The sequence below is a fragment of the Convolutriloba macropyga genome, chromosome 8, assembly GCF_964194025.1.
Source record: "Convolutriloba macropyga chromosome 8, txConMacr16.3, whole genome shotgun sequence".
In the NCBI taxonomy this organism is placed as follows: Eukaryota; Metazoa; Xenacoelomorpha; order Acoela; family Convolutidae; genus Convolutriloba; species Convolutriloba macropyga.
Genome location: NC_134475.1, coordinates 61,869,597 through 61,896,507, shown reverse-complemented (window position 1 = coordinate 61,896,507; position 26,911 = coordinate 61,869,597). Strand labels below are relative to the sequence as shown.

General features: G+C 35.9%; 1 protein-coding gene across 1 annotated transcript; it reads left to right on the top strand.

Moving 5' to 3' along the window:
* The first annotated feature begins 20 nt into the window (after nucleotides 1–20).
* On the top strand, nucleotides 21–24,303 carry LOC142344904 (uncharacterized). Its single transcript, XM_075396959.1, has 3 exons — nucleotides 21–146; nucleotides 904–925; nucleotides 23,298–24,303. The coding sequence occupies exon 3, from the start codon at nucleotides 23,301–23,303 to the stop codon at nucleotides 23,988–23,990; it is 690 nt and encodes a 229-aa protein (XP_075253074.1). The 5' UTR covers nucleotides 21–146; nucleotides 904–925; nucleotides 23,298–23,300; the 3' UTR covers nucleotides 23,991–24,303.
* The last annotated feature ends 2,608 nt before the right edge of the window (nucleotides 24,304–26,911 follow it).

Below are 26,911 nucleotides of genomic sequence, written 5' to 3'. Positions count from 1 at the left end.
ATGATCACCCGTCGAGGTATGGTGCGGTGGGCGGAAGGGGTGGAGGTGGCGGGAGATCCGCCTCATCTTCCTCTTCCACCCTCCACCCTCCTTCTTCCCACCCTCACTCCACTCATAATCGCAGCAGCCAATCACCACTGCCACCTGTAAGCCTCATTTACTCTGTCTTCTATTTTACAGAAGCATTTATGCTCCAAATTTAACCAAAAAATTTTAAAATATGAGTATTTTTCCCATTATACCCCCCCCCCCCCCCCGAAATTACACCCTCCCATTATGGTATTATAAATTATGGTGATCGTGGGAGGAGGCTATCAAAAAGTGTTCCACCGACCGATGCAGTTTTCTAGAGCTTTTACAAAGGTACAGATTTTGGATCTCTCCGCAAAAGATATCGATCAGCCAAAATTTGATTGGGAAAAAAGTTGGGGCACTTTGAAGTTCCCAACACCCTAATAAAATTGGACGGCTCGATCAAAAATGTTCTCTAGAAAAATACAACGGTTTAATTCTTTTGTACTGTAAAGTACAATTAAACCGTTGCATTTTGCTAGAGAACAATTTTGTTCCAACCGTCCAATTTTATAGGAACTTTACACTGGCCCGACTTTTTTGCCAACCAAGTTTTGGCTGATCGATATCTTTATTTATCAGCAATCATTTTGATTAGAGTTGTAAAATACCTCACTCTTGTGAAATTGTCAAAGTTTCAAGAGCTCTGTAGATTTTTGACCCAAAAAGTCTGAGTAACTAAATAGGTTACTATTTAGGTTACTGAGTAACTAAACAGTTATCAATCTAGCATATTAAATTAGTTTAATTTTTTATTGAACAGATGAAATTTATATTTTCTGAAACTATTAAAGATGAGGATCATTTCTTCTAATTATTTACATTTTGCAGCATTCTAAATCTTCCTACAAAGGTAACAAAATTGCAACATTGCATGTCGTGCCCGGTTGAGCTGTCAATCCATATAAATTTTTTCCTTCCTCAACCCCCCCCCCCCCCCACCACCGTGTTGCGTCATTTTCTAACTACCCCAATGTGGATAATAACATTTTGCAGAGCGATGTACGGAAAGATTTCAGCTGAAGGCGAGAACTGAAAACAATATTATTTCAAATCTCACCGATTTTTAGAGGGATATTATGGGGGGGGGGGGGGGGGGGAGTGGAAGGAAAAGGTTTGTTTCCCTCGCTTGCTGAGACAACAGTCCTCTCACCCTCAAAGTTGCAGCCATTCACAGTCTTATTATCTATTGCACTTATTCACAGAAGACACATTCAATTTGCAATTTGCATTTTTTTCTTGAAATTCCCAAAGCGAGACCACATTGTTACCTTGTAAGATCTTTCATTTCATTGCAAAATGTACTTTTTTCACACAAAACGCACACTTTTAGGCTTCTGGAGACAACAGTGAAAAAAAGCATCAATTAGATTAAAATAATTTCCCGAATTTCTTTTTTAGTACCTAAGAAACGCTTTGAAATCATTTTTTTTTTCAAAAGATATTTTGTCGACGAAAGCTAGTTTGTAATCCGTCATCTTAAACCGCGATTAGAGTAATTCGAGAGAATTTTATGCAAAAGTTTATAAATTAGGATATCTTTGATTTATGCCCAATTAACGCGCTGTTCAGAGCAGTCGTGAACAACAATGACAAATTCAATTGAAGTGACTAGTGAAAAAGTACTTTTTGCAACGTAATGTAATCATGATTCTGAAAAAAATGTTATCTTGTACTACCATGGCTACGCCAATTTTACTATCATTTTAACATGTCTCAAGATATGTCCTGAGGAATTGAAGAGGAAAAAAGAACCAAAAGGTATTGTTTTTAGGAGCGCTGGCTCGCAATGATTATATACTGCGCATGTGCCTAATTATACCGTGTTGATGACAAATAATTTCTTGTTTCGGCTACCCTTATTTTCATTTCTTTGCCAAAAACTAACGGCAAAAATTCACAAAATGAAGTCCTCATTCAGGAGTTTTTGCTGTAAAAAAACTTTCGGTGATATTTGGCGGTTTTTTTAAGTAGAATGGTTCAATGCAACCTGCGAGGCTCGAACGACCAATCACTTGAATGCAAATTTGGTTTTCAATGAGAGCGTTCAAATGATCAACAGCAGCTGATTATCATACTCTATTTGATTCAGATTCAAACTCTTTGAGGTACTCTTAGAAATCATGGTAGCAGTGAATATCCTCACTTTGTGTAAATCAAAAAAAAATCTGGTAAAAAAATTTTATTGTAATAAATATTTGTTGTTCTCTAGAATGGCAATCACTGCCGCTCACATCATTCATCGAATCACAGATCACAGTCTTTATCAATTAACGAACCCTAATTTTTTTCGTTTCTGAATTCTTCCGAAGCATTTTTCATTTCACAATTATTACGCATTTTTTTCTCAATTATTGCGCATTAAATTTTTGACGTTATGGTAACTCGCGTTGACATTTTTCGATTTTTAAATGTGAAAAATCGTCATTTTTTGTCGGTTTTGCTTATCAAAAACAGACCAAAAACCTTATATTTTTTCATTAAGAAACGATCATTATTATTGATGCTAAAGGTTTCAAGAGTCAGCTCTAATCGATGTTAAAGATAGGAAGCATCGGTTTTTGTCGGTTTTTAAACGTGAGAAACTATAATCAGAGATTACTGTACAAATTATGCGCTAAGTTGACGTAACGACACCGTACAGTTGCAATGAATGCCATAGTTTGTCATCTTTTGCACCGTGACAATCGAAAACATCGCCATCTTTTCATTAAGCAGTATTTTTCCAAAATTTTAGGTAATAATTTTTTTGTTTATGTCTCTCCAAATTTTTGACAAGTTGAATTTTCACAGGTTTTTCAAATACCGAAAGTCTGGGGAGCAATTTATTTCTTGAAACGGAAGATGTTTTTAGAACCCTTCCCAGAGTTAATGGAGATCAATGTTTTTTTAAAGAGGAAGCAGAACAACCACTGTGGCATCCAATTTCTAAAAGTTAGAACATAAAGATCTTCAGAAACAACAAAACCAAAGGTAAAATGGCATAATTTTTGGTCGATGTCTGACATATGGGAAAAATTTTGGAAAATTTAGGAGCTCAAAAGATTACCCAAAGTCTTATGCATTTTTCAGTATTTTTCCAAAGACATGACAAAGTACTCAAAAGATAACACAAAAGCAATAAGTTACAAGATTAAAAAATGAGAAATTTTTGTTTAGTCAAATCGTGTTAAAAACCAAAGTCATAATCGGGAAAAAAATGGTGTTTAAGGTTCTGTAATTAATTGTCAGTAAAAAATTAAAAAGAAATTGAATATTTTTTCTCAAAAAGTTGATACAGCTATTGAGTATTGTAACTGCGCAAGACTTCCTCATTTTGCCAACGGATTGTAATAACAAATAAAAACAAAAAAATTTTGACTTCATGCACTTTTTCAAATTTTTATATAGTAAATATAAAAAAAGCCTCCTCTTTGTGTCTATAATTTTAGGATTTAAAATATTCTGACTTCGAAAATCAATCATTACTGTTTCCGAGATTAACAATACTAAGAAAAAAAAGAAATATGAATTAGTCGCTATTTATTTTTCTCACTTTTGCTTGAAAACAAATAAGTAGGTCAGTAGTAATAGGGTGAGCAAGTCTCCCGGGGGGGGGGGGGTTGTAGACCCCATGTATTAAGATAGGGTATAGGAGTAATTTTTGAGAGAGGGTCTACACTAATGTATTAAGATAGGGTATAGGCGTACATGTATTAAGATAGGTTATAGCGGCCGCCACGTATTAAGATTAGGAATATGCTCCGCCACGTGTTAAGATTAGGAACAGCCGCCGCAACGTATTAAGATTAGGAATAGCCGCCGCAACGTATTAAGATTAGGAATAGCCGCCGCAACGTATTAAGATTAGGAATAGCCGCCGCAACGTATTAAGATTAGGAATAGCCGCCGCAACGTATTAAGATTAGGAATAGCCGCCGCAACGTATTAAGATTAGGAATAGCCGCCGCAACGTATTAAGATTAAGTATAGGGATCAGGATATTAGTAGTATACTGTGAGTAGATCAGCCGCATTTTTGGGAGCCGGTCATTGGCCTTTCCGCGCAGGGAATTGTACAGGCGGGGAATTGAACAGGCAGCGCGCACGGGAATTGTACAGGCGGGGAATTGTACAGGCAGCGCGCACGGGAATTGTACAGGCGGGGAATTCTACAGGCAGCGCGCACGGGAATTGTATAGGAGGGAAATTGTACGGGCAGCGCGAATTAACGGATAATTTCCCTCGCAGTAAATTTCAACATGTTTATTGGTATAACCAGCGCAATGTATTAAGATTAGGTATAGCCGCCGCAATGTATTAAGATTAGGTATCGCCGACCCTAAGAAGCAAGATGGCGCAGCGGAAGCGTGCTGGGCTCATAACCCAGAGGTCGGTAGATCGAAACTACCTCTTGCTGATCTGGCATTGTCACAGTACTAGTGGACTTTTACGCGCTCATAACATGGAAAAAAGTTAAATAAAAGAAAAAAATTGAATTAATAAGTACAAAATAACAGACAAAATACAAATCAAGCACATGCAAATACAAATTTAATCAAACGTTTACATGATGACAGTACAAAAGAAAAGAGTTTTAAAGTACATTTAGCCGAGTAGTTAATAAAGTCGACAACAAAAATTTGAGTAACTAACGAAGAATTAAGGAATTTAGAAAAAAAATTACTGTCGACTTTATTACACTTCGACTTATTTTACATTAAATTTATCTATTTCACATATAATTACTTATAAAGTTTAAAACATGAACGTCATGAACCTTGTTCAGTTTTGTTTGAAAAAATTTAAATAGTTGAAATGCTGCAAATATTGTGTAAAATCCACACAAATTATCAGTTTTCTGAACTGGTTGTTGTATCATTTTCTGATACTTTTTATTCAAAAATTTGTATTTTGTGATTGGACGAGCCAAAGAATCAGCATAGTAATAAGTTCGATTGAGTCGAGCAATCATTATCCAATGCTCTCCAGCTTCACTGCTCGGAGAAGTGTTGATGATAGCAAAACTGAATGTGGGTAGCCTTGGAACACAATCTGCTGGAAACGATCCAATATAGCGGTATTTGAGTTCTGGGATTCGTTCAATAATCTGTCTTAGGGAAGTGTTATCCATGACAAACAATTTTTCTCTGCTTTATTTCGCAAGTACCATGGATTTCTAACACATGGATTTCTAACTGTACAGTCAAGCTGAAAAGACTCATTCTCTTCAAAAAAGCAACAATCATTGGACTTTTTACCTTGCTCTAATAAAAGGTTGCTTGACTTTTTAATTTTGTCAACAGAATTGTTATGGAATTTGGGGTAGAATAAAATAATTATAAAAAGAAGTACCAGAAAAATTAGGAGAGGAACGTAAACAAAAAAGTTTGAATTAGTTCGCCCCCAGTTAACGTCCATTTTAAGAAATTATTTGGTGAAGAGAATGGCAACTGGGTGACGATAATATATAACCCAAAAATGTTCCAATGCAGAAAGCAATGATGTAAAACCCATAAAAAACTGAAAAAAATATGAAAAAATTTTCGTAAACGCAAAAATCTTCAGACATTTTTAGCAACCGTTCCGAACTGATCAATTTTAACAGTGGACATCCTTTCTCCTAGAACTATTAATTCTGTCACGCTTCTTAGCGGGCGGTCGAAAAACATTTCTAATCGGATACTTTCACCGCTGAGCTCAGGATAATGAATACTTTCTCCAGCATCTTGAAGTGAAGTGAGATCAAATACAAGCACGTAATGGTTCTGAAATAGATTATGTGGTAACGCGGGAATCTCTTCGTTAAAATTCATTGCTTTCATTGTTGCTACATATGCCCTACAGTCATTGGTTGTATCAACTGATACTATAGCTCTACCTCCTCGAACAATTCTTAGTTCTCGTAAACCAAATTTCTGATAATGGAAAGGATTTTCTTGAAAATGTCCTGTGAATGCTGAATTTGTGTTCATCGCAATAGCTACTCTTCTGATTGGAGCATTGTTTAAAACATTTTCCTGAATAAACTGGTTCTGTCCTGAAGGAATAATAAATGTGCGTGCAATTGTTTCCATAAAGTTGTTACAAGCAGGTTGATGAGTTAATTGATATTTGATAGTCTTGTGATACACTTCGTTAACAACAACACGTCTTGTAAACAGGGAACAGTCAAGAACTTTAGGGGAGACGTGAGGATTGTAGGAGATCATGTAAAAATTGGGTCTTGCACGAATCAATTTCAGTCTAACTTTTGTATTTGGAAGCAGTAACTTTTCACATTGGAACAAATCAATTGCTAATTTACCGTAATAAGTAGTTCCATTTTTCAGCAAAAGTTCTTCCTCTCGATCTATAAAAGGGCTTTTCTCAAAATCGCTGGGTTCTTTTTCAAATTCATAGCCATGACAAGCCAAAATACCTTCATTATTTCTTGTGGAAGCGTTAAATTCATTGGAAATTAAAGCTTTGTGTCCTTAGAGACCATTTGAGTTGTAAACCTGTTGATTGTTCAGATACACCTCACAGTTGGAGAAGAGCGAGTGCAATAAATTGTTGACGTGAGTTAGATAATGTAAATCATCATCTGTGAAAGACATTCCCATATCTGCTTTTCCATGCTCGTCTTTTTTCATAAAGTCATCAAACAATCTTCCCTTTTGTAAACCAACTTTGATTTGAAGGTGGATATCTCTCATATCAAGATATATGCTTCTATCTGTTTCAAACTCGAACTCAATGCTGCTTTCATCCAATGAAGTACTGGGATAAACTTCTTGAACGTGAGAAGATTCAATTGGTTCCAAAACAGGAATTTTGTCAAAAATCTCCGAGCAAGAGTTCGTAAAGTGACCATAACGAAAGTTGCTATCGTTTGTTGATCTAGTATTCATTTTAGCTTAGAAAAAATATCTCTTCTAGTTCGACGACGTCGACTGGTTTTTGGGGGAATTCTTCGAATTATGCGGCGTTTCCTAATTTTTCCACCACCTAGCTGTTTACGTAATGTTTTCTTTCCAACTTCTGCAGCCACAGATTTGAATTTTTTCTTTCCAGTTAGAACATTTCCAATTTCTGGTGCAGCTATATCAAGCAAATCAGCACCAACTCTTTTTGCTGCTGGGACAACATATCTCCTCAAGAATGGAATAGCTGTCCTCCCAATTGTTTGTGCTAACGCTCCGAATCCTCTTCCCCTCTGTCTTGAATAACCACGAAAATACGGTAAATCACTATCAGCAACCATTTTCTTCAACTTTAAATCTAAAAATGATTGTCAGAAGTTTTTCTAAACATTAGTACCGCTCTTGTCACACCAACAGAGTTGAAAGGAACTTTTTCACCATAAGAGTCCCGGAGCTCGAGTTTTATGCTGTGGAATGAGTTTTTTAGAATTTTTTTAAATTGTAAGTTTGGAAAGTTTTGATAATTCATGTATTGTCCCGTTGAGATGATATCTCCATTCTTAACTTTTGATATAAACGGAATGCATCGTAAAAGAGCAGCTTTTGTATCACCCACAATATTGTATTCAACAATATCACTATATATCATTAAGGTGTGTATTCGTACAATGTCATAAGGAAACTTGGGAAAATGTGGACCACCACCACTCATGAATACACCCATACCATAAACAGCTTCTTCGCATCCAAAGACATGACAAAGATCGGCACTAAAAATAACAAATAAAGAGTTCTGATTTTGAAGACTCAAAGAAATTCGCTGTGTAATTTTGTTAACGTGTTACTTGATGGGCGTTTTTTCATATTTTTCACGTTCCTGAATTTTTCTATTCATTTCATTGACAATATCAGAGATCGAGGGGTATAGACCTGGATCAAGTGTGTAATAATCCGACGGTTTTGTATCTGGTGTTGCTTCATCTAGATAGAAGAATTTACCCTCTGTTATGTTTTGGTACAAGGAAGGATACGACAGTTCTGTTATCGCTACCTCCCATTCTCCATCAAGATTAATTTGTTCAGGTAGAAAATTCGTGAAAGAACTTAGTGTATTGTTTGGGTAACAATCAAATGACGCATTGGAAACCAACTCAACAGTGAAAGAACTCATCTTTAAATGATACACTTTGAAAGCTCTTGTTCATAAAATTTACCTAGAATTTCATCACCTTGTTCTCCACAGAGGTTATAGGTTGGCGGTTTAAAAGTAGCAACTTTAACAATTTTGAATATTTCATTTGTGAACTGTGATTTATAACCTTTTCTGAATGGAATATCTTTTTTTGATATACGAACATTTTCACCCACTTTAAAACGTGGTCGTTTATATTGGTTAATTGGGTTTCTGTAAAAAATTGACAAAGAGTCTTTGTTTGTTACATTTTTTTGGAGCTTTACCTGTTGAGCGATTAACTCTCGTGTTCATAGTTTTGACAAAGGAATCCATTTTTCTCATGTATTTGTCACCATTTTCTTCCATATAGCAATAAATAATGTTTTTCAGAGATTTTATGGCTCGTTCTGCTACAGCAGCTTTCGTTTCACTTCTAGTAGAGTAAATTTTAACTTTCTTGTCCATACAAAACTTTCGAAACTCACCACTAAACTCTGTTCCCTGGTCAACCCATACTTTCGCTGGCATACTTTTTTTACGCAACATTTTTTTGAAAGCTACAACTGCATCGGTAGAGTACTTTGACTTCATTGGTTGCACACGAACAAAGCGAGAAAAGACGTCAACACATACTAATAAATATTTCACTCCATTATTAGTATCCGATAATTTATCCATAAAAGCTAGATCGAGACACCAGATCTCATTGATTCGCTTAGCAAATGCTGGTAATCTTTTGAAATGTTGTGTTGCATGACGATACTTTGTGTAGGACTCTTTACTGTGTAGAAAGTAGGCAACTTTCTTTTTGGATAACCCACTTGCCTTTTGTAGATTTTTGATTGATCCATATGCGGCTTTTCCATCTCTATACAGCCTTTGTAGCTTGGCTTTTTCAGATTTTGAAAGGAATCCAGCTCCCTCTGTCTTTGCTTTTGGCATCTTTGTTTATTACTTTTTGCGGATTTATTCCGGTAGCATCAAGTATTGTGTAATATATGTCGGGAAAATCAACGTTCTTTCTTTTTAATGCAAAAATAAAATCTGCAAAAGCTACTTCTGTATCTCTTCCATCTAATAAAATTGTGTCGTTGAGAGATAGCTTGACTCGCGGTGAATTCAAAATTTGATCTACAATTGATTCGTTCTTTAAAGATCTGGTTTTGTTGCTGATTTCCTTGTAATTAGGGTTCAAATGTGTTGGGACAGAAACTGGTTTCTGCTCAAAAGTGTCCAACTTTTTAACTTCTAATTTGAATTTTTGTTCGTAAATGTGTTGAGGAATCAAAACAAACTGTTCCATTTCAAGACAATCGATTAATGATAGATGGTGTCAAAATTGATATGAGCTCTATTCCTTTTCGTGAACTTAAAATTGCTCTTCTTTTATTTATTCCGGTTCTTTTTAGCACGAGTTGATGAATTTCGTCTCTGTACTTTATTACGTCTTGTTTTTGTATTTCCTGTAGTTGTCCCCCGAGAAGGTTTACTATGCATTCGTTTAGAAACTGAATGAAATCTTTTGGACAATTTCTTAGGAACGTTTTCTTGAAGTTCTGGGAATACGTTTGGAACGTTATCAGCGTAGAGAGATGTTGTGTGTTCATCGTTCAAAAAAGTAATCTCTTGTTTCGTTTTAGGGAGAAAAAAAATAGTGGGAATAGAACCACTATTTCTGCAAAATCTAAGAGAGTCGACTGTTTTTGGAGTTAGATCAATGAGTAAGTGACCATACGGGATTGAAGTAGCTTTTGTATACCAATCTTTTAATTGTGATCCTAACCCGAGCTGTTGACTAAGAGTGTTAATCTGGAGAACATCTCTAGGAGACTTGAATAAAACTATATGAGTATTTTGTAACTCAATATCTCTTCCCAACCTACTCTGATGAAAAAGATTATGCTTTATATATATTGTACTAAGACCTTTGTGTCTTCCAGCTGTCGCGATTTTGACAAATTCTTTCGAACTTGAGATTTCTTTACAAGAATCATCAAAAATCAGCAAATACTTTGTTCCATTATTGGGTAGACTCTGAATGAACTCAAAGTCAACTCCTTGAATAAAATGAATGTTCTTAATGTTTTTGGACATTAGACCGTAAAGTGATTGATAATGTTGATAAAAATAGTAAATTTTATCCAAATCGGGTTGAAAAGTTCTAATAATTAGTCAATCATGGATAAGATGAGATTTTCCAGACCCGCTTGGTCCCACCAATGAAATAAAAATGCGTTCCTTAGTAGAAATTATTTTGTTCATAGTTAAGGAGAAGGTAAAATATAACCGACTGTACTAGATAAGATAGCAATCCAAACTGTTGTTTCTTCACAGGTTTCGGCGAGAGTTATTCTTACTATACAGCACGCTAATATTAACAAAATAACAAAAAATTGGGACAAAAAACCACCAGAGATCTATTACAAGTCTGTCCAAAACATTTCCACGATTGTCGTTCCTGGTTATTATCACCAAAGACAAAATTAACTAAATTTAAACCGTTATCTGTATGCTCGGTCATTTATACCTTATTTTTAAGGGAAAATCAATTTTTTGAACTGGGAATGCAACTTCTCTCTGATTTCAAAAGTAGTAAAATAAAAATATTAAATTACAAAACGATCACAAATACAAATAGAAATTACAAACAGAAATTACAAATATTATACGTTATCAAAAAAATCCAGAGTCCAAGTTCCGTAAGCATAAGCTTTCTTCTCTGCACAGTGAAATGTCTTTTTGTGTCGATATGGATAATTGCTACAATCTCAGTCAGTATCCGAGTTATTGAGAAGTTTGGAAACTTTTGGACAACCAAGATCATCTAGATTCTCCACATCTTTACACAAGTAATTCGAGAGAAGATTACACTTCTCTAACCTTTTTGCAAAGTATTCTGTTGTAGGTGAACAATGTTGGTGAATGATTGATGACAACTCAGTGTATTCCAGTTTTCCATTGTTCCAATTAATCCCATGTAAATTTTTAGTGTTCCACTTTGCTTGAAAAGTAGGTTTATAGTCTTTGGGTGGGAGGAAACTGTATCCCAATACAATTCCATCCTTGAAAACACCCAACTCCTTGACAATTTTCTCTTCCAAGCACTCAATATCAAACACAACGAGAGACATTCTTTTTTCTAGGTTGAATTATTACAAAAATGATTAGCAGTCTAGCATTTTGAAAATTTGAGGATAATAAAATTTAATAAAGACACAAAAGATTAACCCAGTTAAATGTCCCAAGAAACATGAGCTTGGAAAATTTGGTAACATGTAACAGTATCCTGGTCCCTTGTTTGTAGTTGCTTTAACCGCTCCAGCAGAATCGTGTAGTATAGCATGTAATCGAAAAACTTTCAATCTAGCAAAGAAAAAATCTAAAAAGGAATTTCCATGACCAATAAGTCCTCCATGAGGAAATTTTTGGTTAATTTCCTCCAAATTTATATTCTCGTCCCAAATTTTACAGGCCGCTAAAAAACAGTTTTTGCGTTTTTCATTTTCGGGAAACATTGAAAGGATGCTTCCGTAGCAATTGAATATGTTGACAAGAATGACAATATCCATCAACTTTGCGTTCCTTCATCCATGTCAATGCAAGTTTTCTTAAACTTTTCAATATAAGATAAAAGTGTAGGGAGATGCTCTAGTAAGTTCTCGTACTCTTCTTTTTTTAATTCAAAATTTGTCAGAAAACTCCACTGATATCCGTTCCAACGATGTTGTGAAATGGTAACTTGTTGTTCATCTGAACGATATATAAGACTTGTTCTGCGTAATCCGTTGTGAATAACCCACTTAAATACTGAAATTTGGGACTCTATGTCCAAATTTTTTAATTTGGGAAAATTTTGAGCTTCAAGAACAGTATAGGAATATCTTTTAAGTTCGTAATGAAGTCTAACGTGAAAAACCTTTGACTTGTCTCTGGGACTCAAAAAAATGTTTCTTGAGCAACCAATATCCCAACTCATTCTCAGATCAAAGATTTTTAAAATGAAAAATTTATTGTAGAGAAGACAAAGACATATTACAAAATCACACAACAATTATTATTGAAATGTACATTGTTCAATGTTAGAAAAGTCATTCAAATTTTGAATCAGTTCCTTGAACTCGTCCAAAGTGTAGCTGACATAAGTCACATGCTTAAACTCATTGTTTTCCTTGCGACGAAAGAGCCGAATCTGCACATAAATGGAGGCTGGATTCTCCTGAACGTATTGAATGAAAGTCACATATATTCGTCGATTTCGTCCTATGCTGACCTCTCTGACTTTGTGACATCGTTGCAGCACATCCTCCATACATGGGTTCTTATCAAATTGAGTCGGGTGCTCACTCAGTTCCAACTCCCCATCCAGGATTTTGTTCTTGAGGAAACAGAATTTCTTGAATTCGTAATCTCCTATTCGAAGTTGTTGGTACTTCTCAAATGTTCCAGAATTATCTTTTTTGAAGACTTGGGAAGTTGGTTCGGAATAATTTTGTCCGTTTTTAAAAATGTCGGACACAGTAAATCTCCCAAATTTTTTTGGGTTAGAACCAAAGTCTATATAAAATGGAACCGAATCAGTTCCATTTTTAGGTTGAGAATCGGTAAACATAGACGGAGCACTCGAGTAAAACGGAGAGACTTTAGAGAGAGACATTTTATCAACTTAATGTGACAGAGAGAATTTAATTGAATGATTTGACTTGTAATTTTACTTCCTCTATTGTTTCCGATCACCTTTATTTGGTAATGATGTCATCATCCTTCTTTCATTTCCAAATATGGAAAGTTCAATTGCGTCATTTTGCAAAAATTCCTTATAAGGAAACTTAGTCAGAAATTTTAAGTTGAGCAAACATTTGAACTAGAGCAGCATATTTATCTTGATGTTTAGCACGTCTGTGTTGCATTAGCGAGTAATAGTGTTTGAAATATTTAGAACAAGTAAAACAACGGATTTTTCTGAGTTGCTGTCTCTTGAACTGTGTAATTTTTCAAATGAAATTTTCGCTGCGTTTGAACTGAATTGCGTTATTTCCTTATACGGTAGTTTAAAAGAATCACTCCAAAATCACTGTGGTTACAGAATGGCAGCAGTTATGTGTCAAGTTTTACCTGACTTTTATAAAAAATTTTGTGAGAAAGCCTTGTTCATTTGCGTATCAGTTAAGGATTATAAACCTTACTTGCTTACTAGTGAATACTCTGTTGCGTCTCACAATTACACTTTTTGTCCTCTGAAAAATTGTTCTTATCACATAATTCTCATTTCATCTTCCATTAATGATTTACTCCAAAAATTGGATGATTTATCTTTTCATTATCAGACAGTGGACTGCTCATACACCTTATATAAACATCAGTTTTTTGGTCACACAAAGGAAGAAGCAGGACTTGTTTTCACCCAATTGAAGAGAGCGGTACAACATAATTCGGAAAACAAATTTGTTGAAAATCTACCCAGCGTGTCTAAGAAGATATTGAGTAGAAAAAAGTTCAAGAGACATCTACTGAGAGCTGAGCAAAGAAATGCAAGCACACAAACATTGAGATCATCCTTCTTCGACCGAATTCAGTCACTTAAGAACTCAAAGTATGAGAGTGAAATAATAAAAATTGTTGATTGTTTACTAGATGGTCATGGAATAATTGATAACCCCATGTTGTACTTTGAAGTTAGAAAGTAATAAAGTGTTTGTACTAAAATGTTTAATTATTAGTGTATATTCTAAAAGTCGAAATTTGCAGTCGATTTGTTTGTTAAATGTCGAATTTTCACACAACATTTTTTGTTAAAAGTCAAAAATAGAACCTCAGATTTTTCGTTAAAAATCAAAAATGTTACCAAACTGTGCGTGCAAAATGTGCAATTTTTTTCTCATTTTTCTTAGTTTTACGGTATGATTTTAAGCAAAAAACATAAATTTTAATAATTTTTAAAATGACAAGTTTTGAATCTGTTCTTGCAGCTTAAAAATCGGATTTGTAACAGTAATTTTTTCTTAAAAATCGAATTTTTTCTCGACATTTTTTGTTAAATATCGAAAATAAATTCGACAATTTTCTTAAATATCAAAATTAAATTCGGCATTTTTCCTAATTGTCGAAAAACAAATTTTCAATAATAAACAAGTACCTAAATTATCAAGTAACCTTTCGTGTTAATCTTTTATTCTGGAAAACTATAAAAAAAATTATAAAATTGAATATGTAAATTTAATACGAAACACCCAAATATTCAGAAACTTTATTATTTTTACGAACAAATACAAAATAGTTTACAAAATTGAACATAGAAATCATTCGAAAAGAGTTTCAATAACATATTCTGGTAAGTTCTGAATTTCATTACCGAAACCTCTTTGTCGCTAAATTCTACCAGGTAGTTGAGTTGGTCGAACAGTGACTGGGTTATTAGGTACATCACTCAAAAAGATAGGGTTGTGAGCTGTTCCTTCCTCAATCGATGGGGTTGTCATCGAGGGTGTAGTTGACATGTCAGTAGATCCATAGTACTGCGCTGGATCAAAGTTTTCCAGATCGTTAAATGACGTGGCGGTACTAGTATCGATACTCAACTCGCTATGTTCTCTACTATGAGCTCTTGAAGCTATTTGGAGAAGGTGTTTTTCCACCTCCGGGCCTGATACCTCACTTACATCCGGTGTAGTGAACCAACTGTTTGGAATTTGCCCTTCCTCCCAAGGAAATGTGTACTGAATATTTCCAGCTACGTAGTTGACAGGAAAATCAGATCCATTAACGTGGTGTCCACTGACAACAGCAACTTCGTGTCCCATCGCGTGAGTTCCGAGCTGATTCTCTGTGATTGGGACCTGTCCCTGATGATATGTATCAAACTGTTGTCGCTGGTGCTCAATAATGTGCCACACAGTAATAGGTAAAGTGATCAGAGACTCATACAGTCCGTTTGATAAATCTCGAACTCCTATCCGAGCAATATCCTCAGTAAAAGAAAATGAGTACAGAAGGTTATTATTTTGAACGGTGAACTCCATTTTGGAATAAATGATAGAAGAGGTTTTTGTTAGAAAGTGATGAGAATGGATGAAAAGATTCTTGTCGAGAACGTGATAAAAGCAATCAGTGGAGAGAAAGTTATAATGCAGCAAATTTCCTTTTTAGGAAGGGAACAGGATATATAAATTAGATTTAAACAAAAGTTAGAACTAAAGTAAGTATTTTTAAACAAGAAGAAAGTGAATGTTGGAGCTCGATAGCAGGATAAAATGTTGAGGAGTAGTTAGTATAATGTGAGAAAGTAGTGATGTTTTCAGAGAAGTTGGGTCAAATGATAATGTCAAAATCAACAACCTCTATATATAGTGTGCTCTGTCCAATCAGACAACAGTAACCAAAGATGGAAGATTTTATGAGAAAAAGTGACGTTTAGCTTGAAATTTCTGGACGAACTGAAATTCAAATCCAAATTTGGGTAAAATTTTCTAACAAGGTAGGAAGTGAAGGATACATACAGGTTTCCGACTATGCTTTTACCTAAAATGGTCTATTTAAGTTGAAATGAAGTGACATAATTTACCAAAAAAGTCAAGCTTTGATAAATTTTTTCCAATTCGTCAAATTTCAGATCAATCTCGGAAAATGTTCCATTTTTGGAATCAAATTTCTGTATAAATGCGTTAGGTAAACGAATTCCGAACCTGATCAGTACTCCCACGGCATTGTAGTCGTTGTAATAATGGAAGTACAAAGCACTCTGTAGTGAAGAAGTTATTGTTATTGGTTCTGGGAGAGGAACAAAGTTTGTTTGTGAAATATTTCTGTACTGTTCCAATATATCGGGGACGGAGTTCAAAATGAACAACAATTCGTATTTGCTTACATGCAATTCTGAGGATAAATCGAAAGACTGTTTCGCAATAAACTCCCCATATTCAAATTTTTTAATAGAGAACGTTGCATCCTCAAGTCCTTTACTAAATCGGATTATTCTGTTGGATTTTGTGAAAATGTCCAAAAAATTGTAAAAAAGTATGAATCTACATCAATTTCGTCAATTTTGTATGAATCAGGTATACCTTCTTTTCTCTTGTAAATCATCTTCAATATTTGTAAGTGGTTTTTGATCAACATGTTTCACAAATGAGTAAAATTTCACGTATTAATCTATTAAAATAAAAAAATGTTAAAAGAGAGAATGAGATAAGCAAAACGATATCATTAACTTTTACAACAAGTTTCTTAATACTAAAACTTGATTGGTTTGTAGTTTGTAAAATAATCACGTTAACGTCAATTGTATATAAGTTATCTTCAATTAAAGTAGGAGTTTTCTTCTCTAATGTTTTAATATTATTGTAAAAACACATTTAGTGTTTTATCGATGAAATTACAAAATTAGTTTGTTTACAATAATATTTGTATTCTCTAAGTGAGCAAACATCTGACAGATAGATTTTGTTAAGAAGTCTGTTTTGGGATGAATAGTATTGTTTTGTAAAAAAAGTAACACAAATCAGCAATATGACAAATAAATATAATTTAAGATTTCCGATTTTCCTCCAAGGAATAAGGTTACACATTTTTGATGTTTTCTGGATTTAAATACAATGTACAATGTAACACTGTGACTGCTTCGTAGGAAGTTCTTGAACTTTCGTATTGCTTAATGTTACTAAAAATAGAAATTACGTCATTTCCTTATATGGAAATAATTAGTCATAAAAGTTATTCTAACTAAAAAACCAAAAACTGTATTCATTCTCACTTTGTTATCAGATACAGTTGCTCGGCAATATATTTAAAATTTATTCAATTCATTTTGGATCACAACAATACAATTCCTTCTCTTGATAGAAATCTACCTGTCAAATGCGCAAAGTGCGAGAAAATGGTTGTCAAGCAGCAAATGGCTCGACACAAAAAATCGTGTGATAGTGGGACTTTAAAATGTCCCAAGTGTCCACGTTTCTACACAAAGAGGAAAGAGGACTTGAACTACCACCTTGCTAAGCATCACGCTCCTCAAGAAAAGAAGCTTAGTACAGTGTGCACTGTATGCTTGGAGGAATTTCCAAGTTTTTATTCTCTTCAACAACATAAGAGACGGAAACACGGAACATCGACCAAAATTGGAACCAAATCCAGCGAAAGCTTGAAAAAAGTACTAGAATCGGAAGAATTGGATAGGAATAACGAACAGTTACAGCAGGAACTTAGTGCCTGTCAACACTTCTTTGACAATACTGAGATGGAGATTGGGAGACATAGAGTATTCAATTTTAAATTGTCGAGACTTGATCCCAGCGAAATTAATGAAAAACTGAAGGAAGTGTTTGAAAAGCTTAACTGTGCTGCAAAAATAAATTTATCCCTGGGATTTATTTTACGAAATGTTGACACAGACGAATATCGATACTTTTATGCTTATGAGAACAACACCTTCTTTGAGAAGTCTCAATTACTTTGTTCTAAGGGAGACTTAGTCTCACTTCAGGATAGAGTAGAGAAATTGGATTTGATTGAGACTTGTGCTCAAGAAAGGGCAAACACAAAATGGCGGTATGCACTAACTACGAATGTAACAGTTTTTGTGCTCTTCTCAACAATATCCCAATGGGATGTTTAGATGCTGTTATACCTGAACAGTTGTTGAGGAGAAACGATGTAAATTGTCTTGTTACGAATGGATACGGAGAAACCTACAAGGACTACCTTTGCTTGTTTAGAGCTGTGGTTGTATGGATCAGCTGAGCTGTAAACAAACGCAGCTAAGTTGTTCAGTGACTTTCTCCACGAGTCTGGTCATGACGCAATTAACTTTAGAGTGTCAATGGATCACCTTGTGTTTGTTGAAAACGCTATAAAACACAACATTTTCATTTATGATATTGACATTGAGGACGGGGATTTTGTAGGTGAACTTGCCAGAAGAAGTATTGAGATGTACGAGAACAACATTAATCTACTGCGCTACAACAACCACATTTGCTATGTTGATGATATCAACACGTTTTTCAAACGATTCCGCTGTCCTAATTGTGATACCTTTATTAAGCGTGCTGGTAATTTCCACCGTCACGTGAAATCTTGTAAAGATAGGATACAGCACATTTATCCGAAGAGTGTTTACACTTTGAGAGAAACTTTGTTCGATAAACTTAACGGTTTCTGAATTGGATATGAGGAAAAACAAAAACTGTTCAAAAACTTGGCTGTATTTGACTTCGAATCAATCTGCGTTCCATCTAATGAACTAAAATACCAATACAACTACTTGGATAGGAAAACATGAACCAATATCTGTGTCAATTTCCTCTAATTTATTACAAGAACCTTTTTTCCTTTGCAACAGAGACCCCAAGACACTGATTGTAGCTTTTGTTGAAGCATTAGAAGAACTAGCTAGCAGAAGTAAAGCAGAAATGTTGCAAAAATTTTCCTCAATTGAAAATGCAATTAAAAACAGAGTAAGTTCTATTTTCGAGAAGCTAAATGGAAGGAAAGATGAGAGTACTCCAATGTTTGAATTTCAATATATCGAAGAAGAAGAAATTGATATGTCGACTCAATTCCTCCAAATTCAGAAAAATCAACTTCTCGAACTACAACAACATTTTGAACGTTATGTCAGCATTTTACCTGTATTTGGATTCAACAGCGGGAAATATGATCTGAATCTTGTCAAGTCTTATTTACTACCCTACCTCATTCACGAGCGCGATATTCAACCAACGGTTATTAAAAAGGCTAATCATTTTGTATCCTTTAAATTTGGCGATGTTCAGTTTCTCGATATTCTAAACTTTCTTGGTGGAACAACATCACTAGATTCGTTCCTCAAAGCTTACAAGACAAATGAGACCAAAGGATTTTTCCCTTATGAATGGTTCGACTCACCAAACAAATTGGATGTAACTTTCCTACCCCCTTACGAATGTTTCTTTAGTAAGTTGAGAGATCGCAATCCCTTGGAAAAAGAATTTGCGGATTTCACAAAATTGTTGAATAGTGGACTTTCCCAACAGGAGGCTCTGAAAAAACTTAGGTTGAAGGTAGTGCCCCCCTCGGGATTCGACAACTACAATTACCTGGAAAGTGTGTGGGAGCACGAACAAATGACAACTTTTCAAGACTTTGTCAGGTGGTATAATAACAAAGATGTTGTCCCGACACTAGAAGCGATGCAGAAAATGATGGAATTCTATCATAACAAAGGGATTGATATGTTAAAATTGGGTTGCACACTACCTAATTTAGCAAATATTTGTCTACACAAATCAACTAATAGCAAATTCTATCCTTTCGTTGAAGCAGACAAAGATTTACATGATAAAATACGCGAAGATATGACCGGTGGTCCCTCTATTGTGTTTACTAGAAAAGCAATTGTAGATCAAACCTACATTCGAAACAAAGAAAACATTTGCAAATCAATTGTGGTTATAGACGCCAGTCAACTTTACCCCTTCTCAATGTGTCAAGAAATGCCCACTGGGCTTTACACTAGATGGGAGTTTGATTCAGACTCTCAGAAGTTTAAAGCTAGACAAAATAAATCGAGGAAATTTGAGAACATGGTTATGTCGTACCTACAATCTCAGCGTCCTAACTGCACTATTGAAAGCTACTACACAACTGGAACTCAGAAAAAAATTGATTGTTTTAATGTAGACGGATTTTGTGCTCACTGTAAAACTATTTTTGAAGCAATGGGTTGTTACTTTCACTTTTGTGAATGTCAGGAAGCAAGAGCAAGCATGTCAGAGGAAGAGACTCAGAAAGGACTAAAGAAACGGGAATACGATGAACTAAGACGAGACTATTTGCGAAACAAAGGATATAAAGTTGTTGAGATATGGGAATGTAACTGGTGGGAAACTGTCAAAGGTGATGAATCTGTAAAAATTCACGTGAGAAACAATTTCCCATTCAAGCTACCTTTGACTCAAGAATCTCTACTTACAAAAATAAGAGAAGATAAACTATTTGGTTACGTTCAGTGTGATCTCGAAGTTCCAGATGGGTTGAAATACAAGTTCTCGAACATTCCACCAATCTTTAAAAATTTTAATGTTAGTCAAGCAGATATTGGTGATTATATGAGGGATTATGCAATTGATAACGATTTACTCAAGCAACCGCAACGCATGTTAATTTTAAGCTTCAAGTTGGAGAATGGAACAGTCATAACACCATTACTCAACTTTTACCTTAGTCTTGGGCTAAAATGCACCAAAATTTATCGCTTCGTTCAGTACTCACCCAAAAAATGCTTCAACATTTTTGTCCAATCGGTTGTTGATGCTAGAAGAGTTGGAGATGAAAATCCTGAATCAAGCGTTGTAGCAGAAACAATGAAATTGTTAGGGAATAGTTCCTATGGTTACCAAATCATGGACAGAAGCAGACATACAGAGACAAAATTCTTGAACGATGAAAAGACACACAAAGCTATCAACGGGAAATTGTTTAAGAGACTTAACAGTGTGTCAAAAGAACTATACGAAGTTGAACTTGTAAAATCAAAAATTGAGCACCGTGAACCGATAATAGTAGGCTTTTTTATACTTCAGTACGCAAAATTACGTATGTTGGAGCTTTATTACAATTTTTTTGATAAATTTTGCGATGTCGACACATTCGAAGAGTTAGAAATGGACACTGACTCCTTATACTTAGCTCTAGCGCACGATAATTTGTACGATTGCATTCGTCCATCTAAAAAAGCAGATTGGGAAACTCTGAGGGAACACGATTGTGATGATTCTTTCAAAGCTGATGCTGTACAAAATTTCTTCCCTAGAACTTGTTGTGATAATCATAAAAAGCACGATAAGCGTGAACCAGGTCTGTTCAAGGAAGAATTTAGATGTACTGAAATGATTTGTCTCTGTAGCAAAACATATTGTTGCTACGATGCCAAATCGGATAAGTACAACTTCAGCAGCAAAGGACTGAACAAACGAACATTGGAAGAGACCGGAGATGGACCATTGGAAAAATATCGGCGAGTGATGGAAGAAATCATCAATTTAACATCTACAAATAGAGGATTTCGGACAATCAACCACTGTGTCGCTACCTATGAACAAACAAAGAAAGGACTCTCATATTTTTATCCTAAACGAAAAGTGTTATCTGATGGAATTCATACTGTACCCCTGAACTTGTAATTTATTGAATCAATTTTCGTATTGTGAGCGCTCTCTGTTGTGTTTAAAATTACTTATAATGTACTTGATTAATACTGTGTCTGTCTTTTTGAACCTTCATAATTCATTCTTTTAAAAATTTTCAATTTTCTCAATTTTAGTGGATATAACTGACCTTAATACATTGCGGCGGCTATACCTAATCTTAATACATTGCGGCGGCTATACCTAATCTTAATACATTGCGCTGGTTATACCAATAAACATGTTGAAATTTACTGCGAGGGGAATTATCCGTTAATTCCCGCTGCCCGTACAATTTCCCGCCTGTACAATTCCCGTGCGCGCTGCCTGTACAATTCCCCGCCTGTACAATTCCCGTGCGCGCTGCCTGTACAATTCCCCGCCTGTATAATTCCCGTGCGCGCTGCCTGTTCAATTCCCCGCCTGTACAATTCCCTGCGCGGAAAAGCCAATGACCGGCTCCCAAAAATGCGGCTGATCTACTCACACTATACTACTAATACCCTGGTCCCTATACTTAATCTTAATATGTTGCGGCGGCTATTCCTAATCTTAATACGTTGCGGCGGCTATTCCTAATCTTAATACGTTGCGGCGGCTATTCCTAATCTTAATACGTTGCGGCGGCTATTCCTAATCTTAATACGTTGCGGCGGCTATTCCTAATCTTAATACGTTGCGGCGGCTATTCCTAATCTTTATACGTTGCGGCGGCTATTCCTAATCTTAATACGTGGCGGAGCATATTCCTAATCTTAATACGTGGCGGCCGCTATAACCTATCTTAATACATGTACGCCTATACCCTATCTTAAAACATTAGTGTAGACCCTCTCTCAAAAATTACTCCTATACCCTATCCTAATACATGGGGTCTACACCAACCCCCCCCCCCCCCCGGGGGAGACTTGCTCACCCTATTACTACTTAAGTCAAGTTTTTATTACATACAATTTAGAGACCCGTTTTGATTTTTAAATGATTTTTATAGTTCTCAATCAAAATTAGTACCAAAATTGATGTCTTTTTGTTATTTTACGACACCAAAGAGTGCTGATTTCGGCAAAATTTGAAGATGGTTTCCTACGAGTGTTTCATAAGAAGTGTTCAAATTGCTGGGGCTTTTAATATTTTTATTCATTATAGATACCCTCTTGCTCTCGCTGGAAAAATTGAAAATTACCGAAAATAATGAAACAGTTGATCATAATGCAGAAAATTATAAAATTGCAATTGAGTGTTCACGTCAAACGAGTGCACTTTGCATGTTTAAATTTTTGGAAGAAGGTAAAAATAGTAGAAAAAAATAAGCATTTTATTTGCTTTTTTATTTGATGTTAGTGCGAGTTAATTTATGGTCGGGTGTTTCAGAGCTATAACTTGTTGACGATGTAAGTATGTGGAAGATTTATACATTGCTTTGTTCTTTCACGCATCTTTTATCAGTTCAAACTTTACAAAATCAGAGGCTAGGGGATCTTTCTGTTCACAACCCTTGTTTTTACCAATTGCTCTAAAACGCAGCTTGAAGTTTGGTGCAGTTATTGGGGGCTACTTGAAGCTTTCATACTTTCATACTTTTATTAAAAGGGCAAATTTAAAGATAAAGCCAAAAATTGATTTATTTTATAGTCGCCTTTAGTTGGATAGTGGTCAATTAGAACTCATATGTAACCCTTGCACGATTCCTGCCAATATCGGTTGCCTTTCAAAAGGAATCAAGACAGTCAGGTTATTTCAAGACAGCCGTGCTTTTTAAGGATTTTGAAAGATTTATTGGTACTTATCCTTTTGGTACTTTTTGCAACATGAGATTAGTTTTTTGGACTGATTATCAACCAAACTCAAAATTTTCTATGGTCAGCAGGTGTTATAGTTTCATTTCCAGTACTTGAAATTATAACTGAGGATAATCTACTCCATTTCGCAGTAGTTTTAGAGCAATTGACTAACTTATAGTTATGTTTTAAGTTTTCGTTTAAAAATAATTCAGAAGTTTTCTTCCTTTTAGGCTATGGAACCAACCCCCCAACTAGATTACCCAATGGTCCATCGAATAGATACCCACCTCCGAAGCCCAACTCAGGGGGATCAAACCTCCTCATTCCAGCATCCGGAAACAACCCGCACAGATCAAACTCAGGAGAAAGAAACAATCAACAAATACTATCCCCAACATCAACCCAACAGCTCCAGCTACCCCTATCATTACAACCAGGAGCATCGTCGCTCAACAACCGAGTTGTCTCAACCCCGACCCGAGATCCCAGAAATACATCTGCATCAGGATTCCAGGACATCACCCCGGGATCCTCAACGTCTGGAAACTTCGACCTATCTCGGATCCCAGGTTCCCAAAATTCGGCAACCGGAAACTACGAGTCATCCAGGATTCCAACGAACACCACGGGGGAGCTCGAATACCCAGGACTTAGGGAAAAACCAGTCACTTCAACATCCCAGTACGCGAGTGGTAGCGGGCGGGGAGGCGCGGGTCCACAATCTGAAATCTCTTCCAGGGTTCTCTCTCCCCCTCCCGCGATACCCAACCGATCCCCGATTCACGCATCAAACCCTGGGGTTGGTGGCCACACCTCAAACCGACGTTGACGAGACTACTGACGATTTGCTCAACTGTGAAACAAGTGTATTTTCTGAAGATCCGGCGGCTACTAGTGGATGCACGACCCCGTGGGAACCCTGAACCCCCGTATCAATCCAGTGTTTCGTTTTTAGCTTAACGAGGCTTATGTCGCAATTATGGAAAAAAAATTTTGGGTTGAGAACCGTCAACAGTTCATCAGCTTCCATAACCAAAATCATGCTGTTATTCTTCACCAGACGTAAAAATACTGTGGCTGTTTACCTGTCGTGAGTTTAACCCATTCAATCATACTTTTCACAATTTGCTTGAATTAAAATATCTGTCTAATGATACCAATATACCTAATGTGTACAGTTTGAATGAGATTATTTATAGTTTTGTAATTGCGGGTGAATTCAGATTTACGTACCTCTTTTTACTCAACTTCTAAAGCATGAAACAAATTTGGGATCTATTCTGTTTTGCCACCACCCCCCCCCCCCCCGTGTTTTTAAGAACCCCAGATGCAATTTATATGTTTGTTATAAATATCACGCGCGTCGGGGCGTGAAAGATATCAGCCTACTAAACAGGGGGCGGGGTAAACAGAATAGATAGGGTACACGGGTAAAACGAACCCCCCATGCGTGCGCTAAACTAGGAAACTTAGAACAAGAAGACCGGATTAAAGTTTTTACAAAACGCGGAAACTAGAACTGCTAAATTACGACTTACACCTGGAAACAACAAAGTGATAGTTGGACTTTTGTCTGAAAAATCTGATCTACTGTCATTTGTCATCTAACTTTTTAAATAGATACAGAAATGGTGTGAACGAATTAGGCTTGGTAAAAAAACCGAATAAAACCGGTTTCACTCACTTGAAAGCTGAATAAAATGAAGCTTGTGTGCGTGTGTCACAGATTGCTGTGACGAATCAGATAATTATGCCTGATCTTGGTTGTGGTTACCAAAACCGGGTTCTGTTTTCTAAAAACGAAAAACAGAAAAAGAGGTAAGAACTTGCGGTAGAACAGAACACGAGAGATAACTATTAAAGTCGGGTTTTATGGCTTCGAACAACCTAAGAATTGAATTCCAATGTGTGAATAGACACTTAGTAATCAGAATTGGTAATTCTGAAAGACTTTAATGTATCTAACTTCGGAAGAAGTATAATTTTATATCGGTGTTCAATAAAATTCGGACTCGCGATCCAAGTAAGTTATCAACCTTGATAATTGATTTGTGTGCGTGCAAATTATTTCTTCAAAAAAAAGACTGTTCATTTAGGATTAACTTTTAATTTCAAATGTTTAAAATCAAACACTTGTCCGTTTTATAAGACCTGTTCGAGACTTAACAAACTTTAAATATTTTATTTTTTGGAGATCAATTGGTCGCTTAATGAATAATAGTAAAACCATTCAAGCGTAGTATTAACTAGAAAATTGACAACCTTCAGGACATACATTACACTCCAGTGTACACTTTTCAACGCGTAAAATAGATCCTAATTGTGACTCATTCAAAAAGAGGGTAGCTAGCTACAAAATTTCGAATCTTTTCCGTTGGTGCCCTCCCAGTACGTTATGCGTCCCCCAGTTACAGAGCACGTGCCAGAACGTAGTAAATCATCATGTAAAAAAATGGCACGTGCGTCTGTGGGGTGCAAATAATATGCGCCCACTAATCTGGGGGGCAAAAACGGAAAAGGTCGGAAATTTGACGTCCTTAAGATCATACAGTACACTCCAGTGTACAATTTTCATTATTTGTTCCACTCTAACTGCACCCTTATAATCTCCACCGTTGAAAATTTCACGTTGCCAGCCTGAAATAGTGATTAGAACGATGTACTTTATGCTCCCCCAGTACTTTATGCCCCCCTCCCCCCCCCAGTTGCAGAGCACGTGCCATTTCATATTAACTCATTATGTAGAAACATGGCACGTGCGTCTAGTGGGTGCAAATAATATATATGCGCCCACTAACCTGGGGGGGGGGGGGGCACACACGGAAACGATTCCCATTTTTAGTGCTTTCTGTATCAGATGTTGACTAGGTAACATGAATGTATGTTAAGTTCAAAGTATTCCTCCTATAATCGTACAATAACGGTTGCGGCCCAATATGAGGTCCAATATGAGGTCAGGTCAAATTTGCCAATACCCATGGACGTAAAGATTTCACAATTTGGCGCATTGAGTTTACCCAAAACCCAAAAACTAGGGGTCTTAGCATGCAAAGGCGCTTCCAGTCGACTGGACAAAGCAAACAAATATTCCTATGGTTCGCGCGCCCAAAACGTGTCAAAAACAACCTCATCGGAAAATTGTCAAGCGGCGCTCAAAAAAATCCTTTAAATTATGTTATCGAATTCCTCTAGAAAATAACACGGCCACGCTCAGCAATTGAGCCGCAAAATGTCTGAGAACAAATATCGCACGCCATCTATTATCAAAACATATGCATTAAAGACTTCCGTGAGCAGGAACTTTCTTCAGGGGATGACCAAAGCGCCCGATTTCAGACAAGTCTGCTTTCATCTAGAAGCTCAATTGATGAGAGATCACATTTATGTTCCAAGGATGAAAAATTATTGTGTTTTTGAGTAAAGCTCATGGTTTTGTGCCTCCCGTAAAGTGTTTATTCGCGTTTAATATAGTTCGATAATTAACAAAAAATCTAATATCTTCATATATATCGAATATATTTCATATATTTCTCATATATCGAATTTTTGTCAAGTTAACTATTTCAGTAAAACTTGAAACAATTATTTTTTTCAGTGAACCAGCAGTTTTTGACAAGCAGTTTTCAAGAAGAGACTAAATTATTTCTAGTTTTTGAAATGTTCAATTTAATAATATTCGAATGCTAATGGGGGGCTGTCGGTTTTAAAAGTATTTTGGCCTCCTTGTTATCTTTTATTACAGACCAGAATGACTTCAAATCAGGTCTGAGTTGTTGAATTAACAACCTTTTTCGTGCAAATAAAAATCAGTGGTCACACGCTGCAAATTCAGCAAAAAATCATG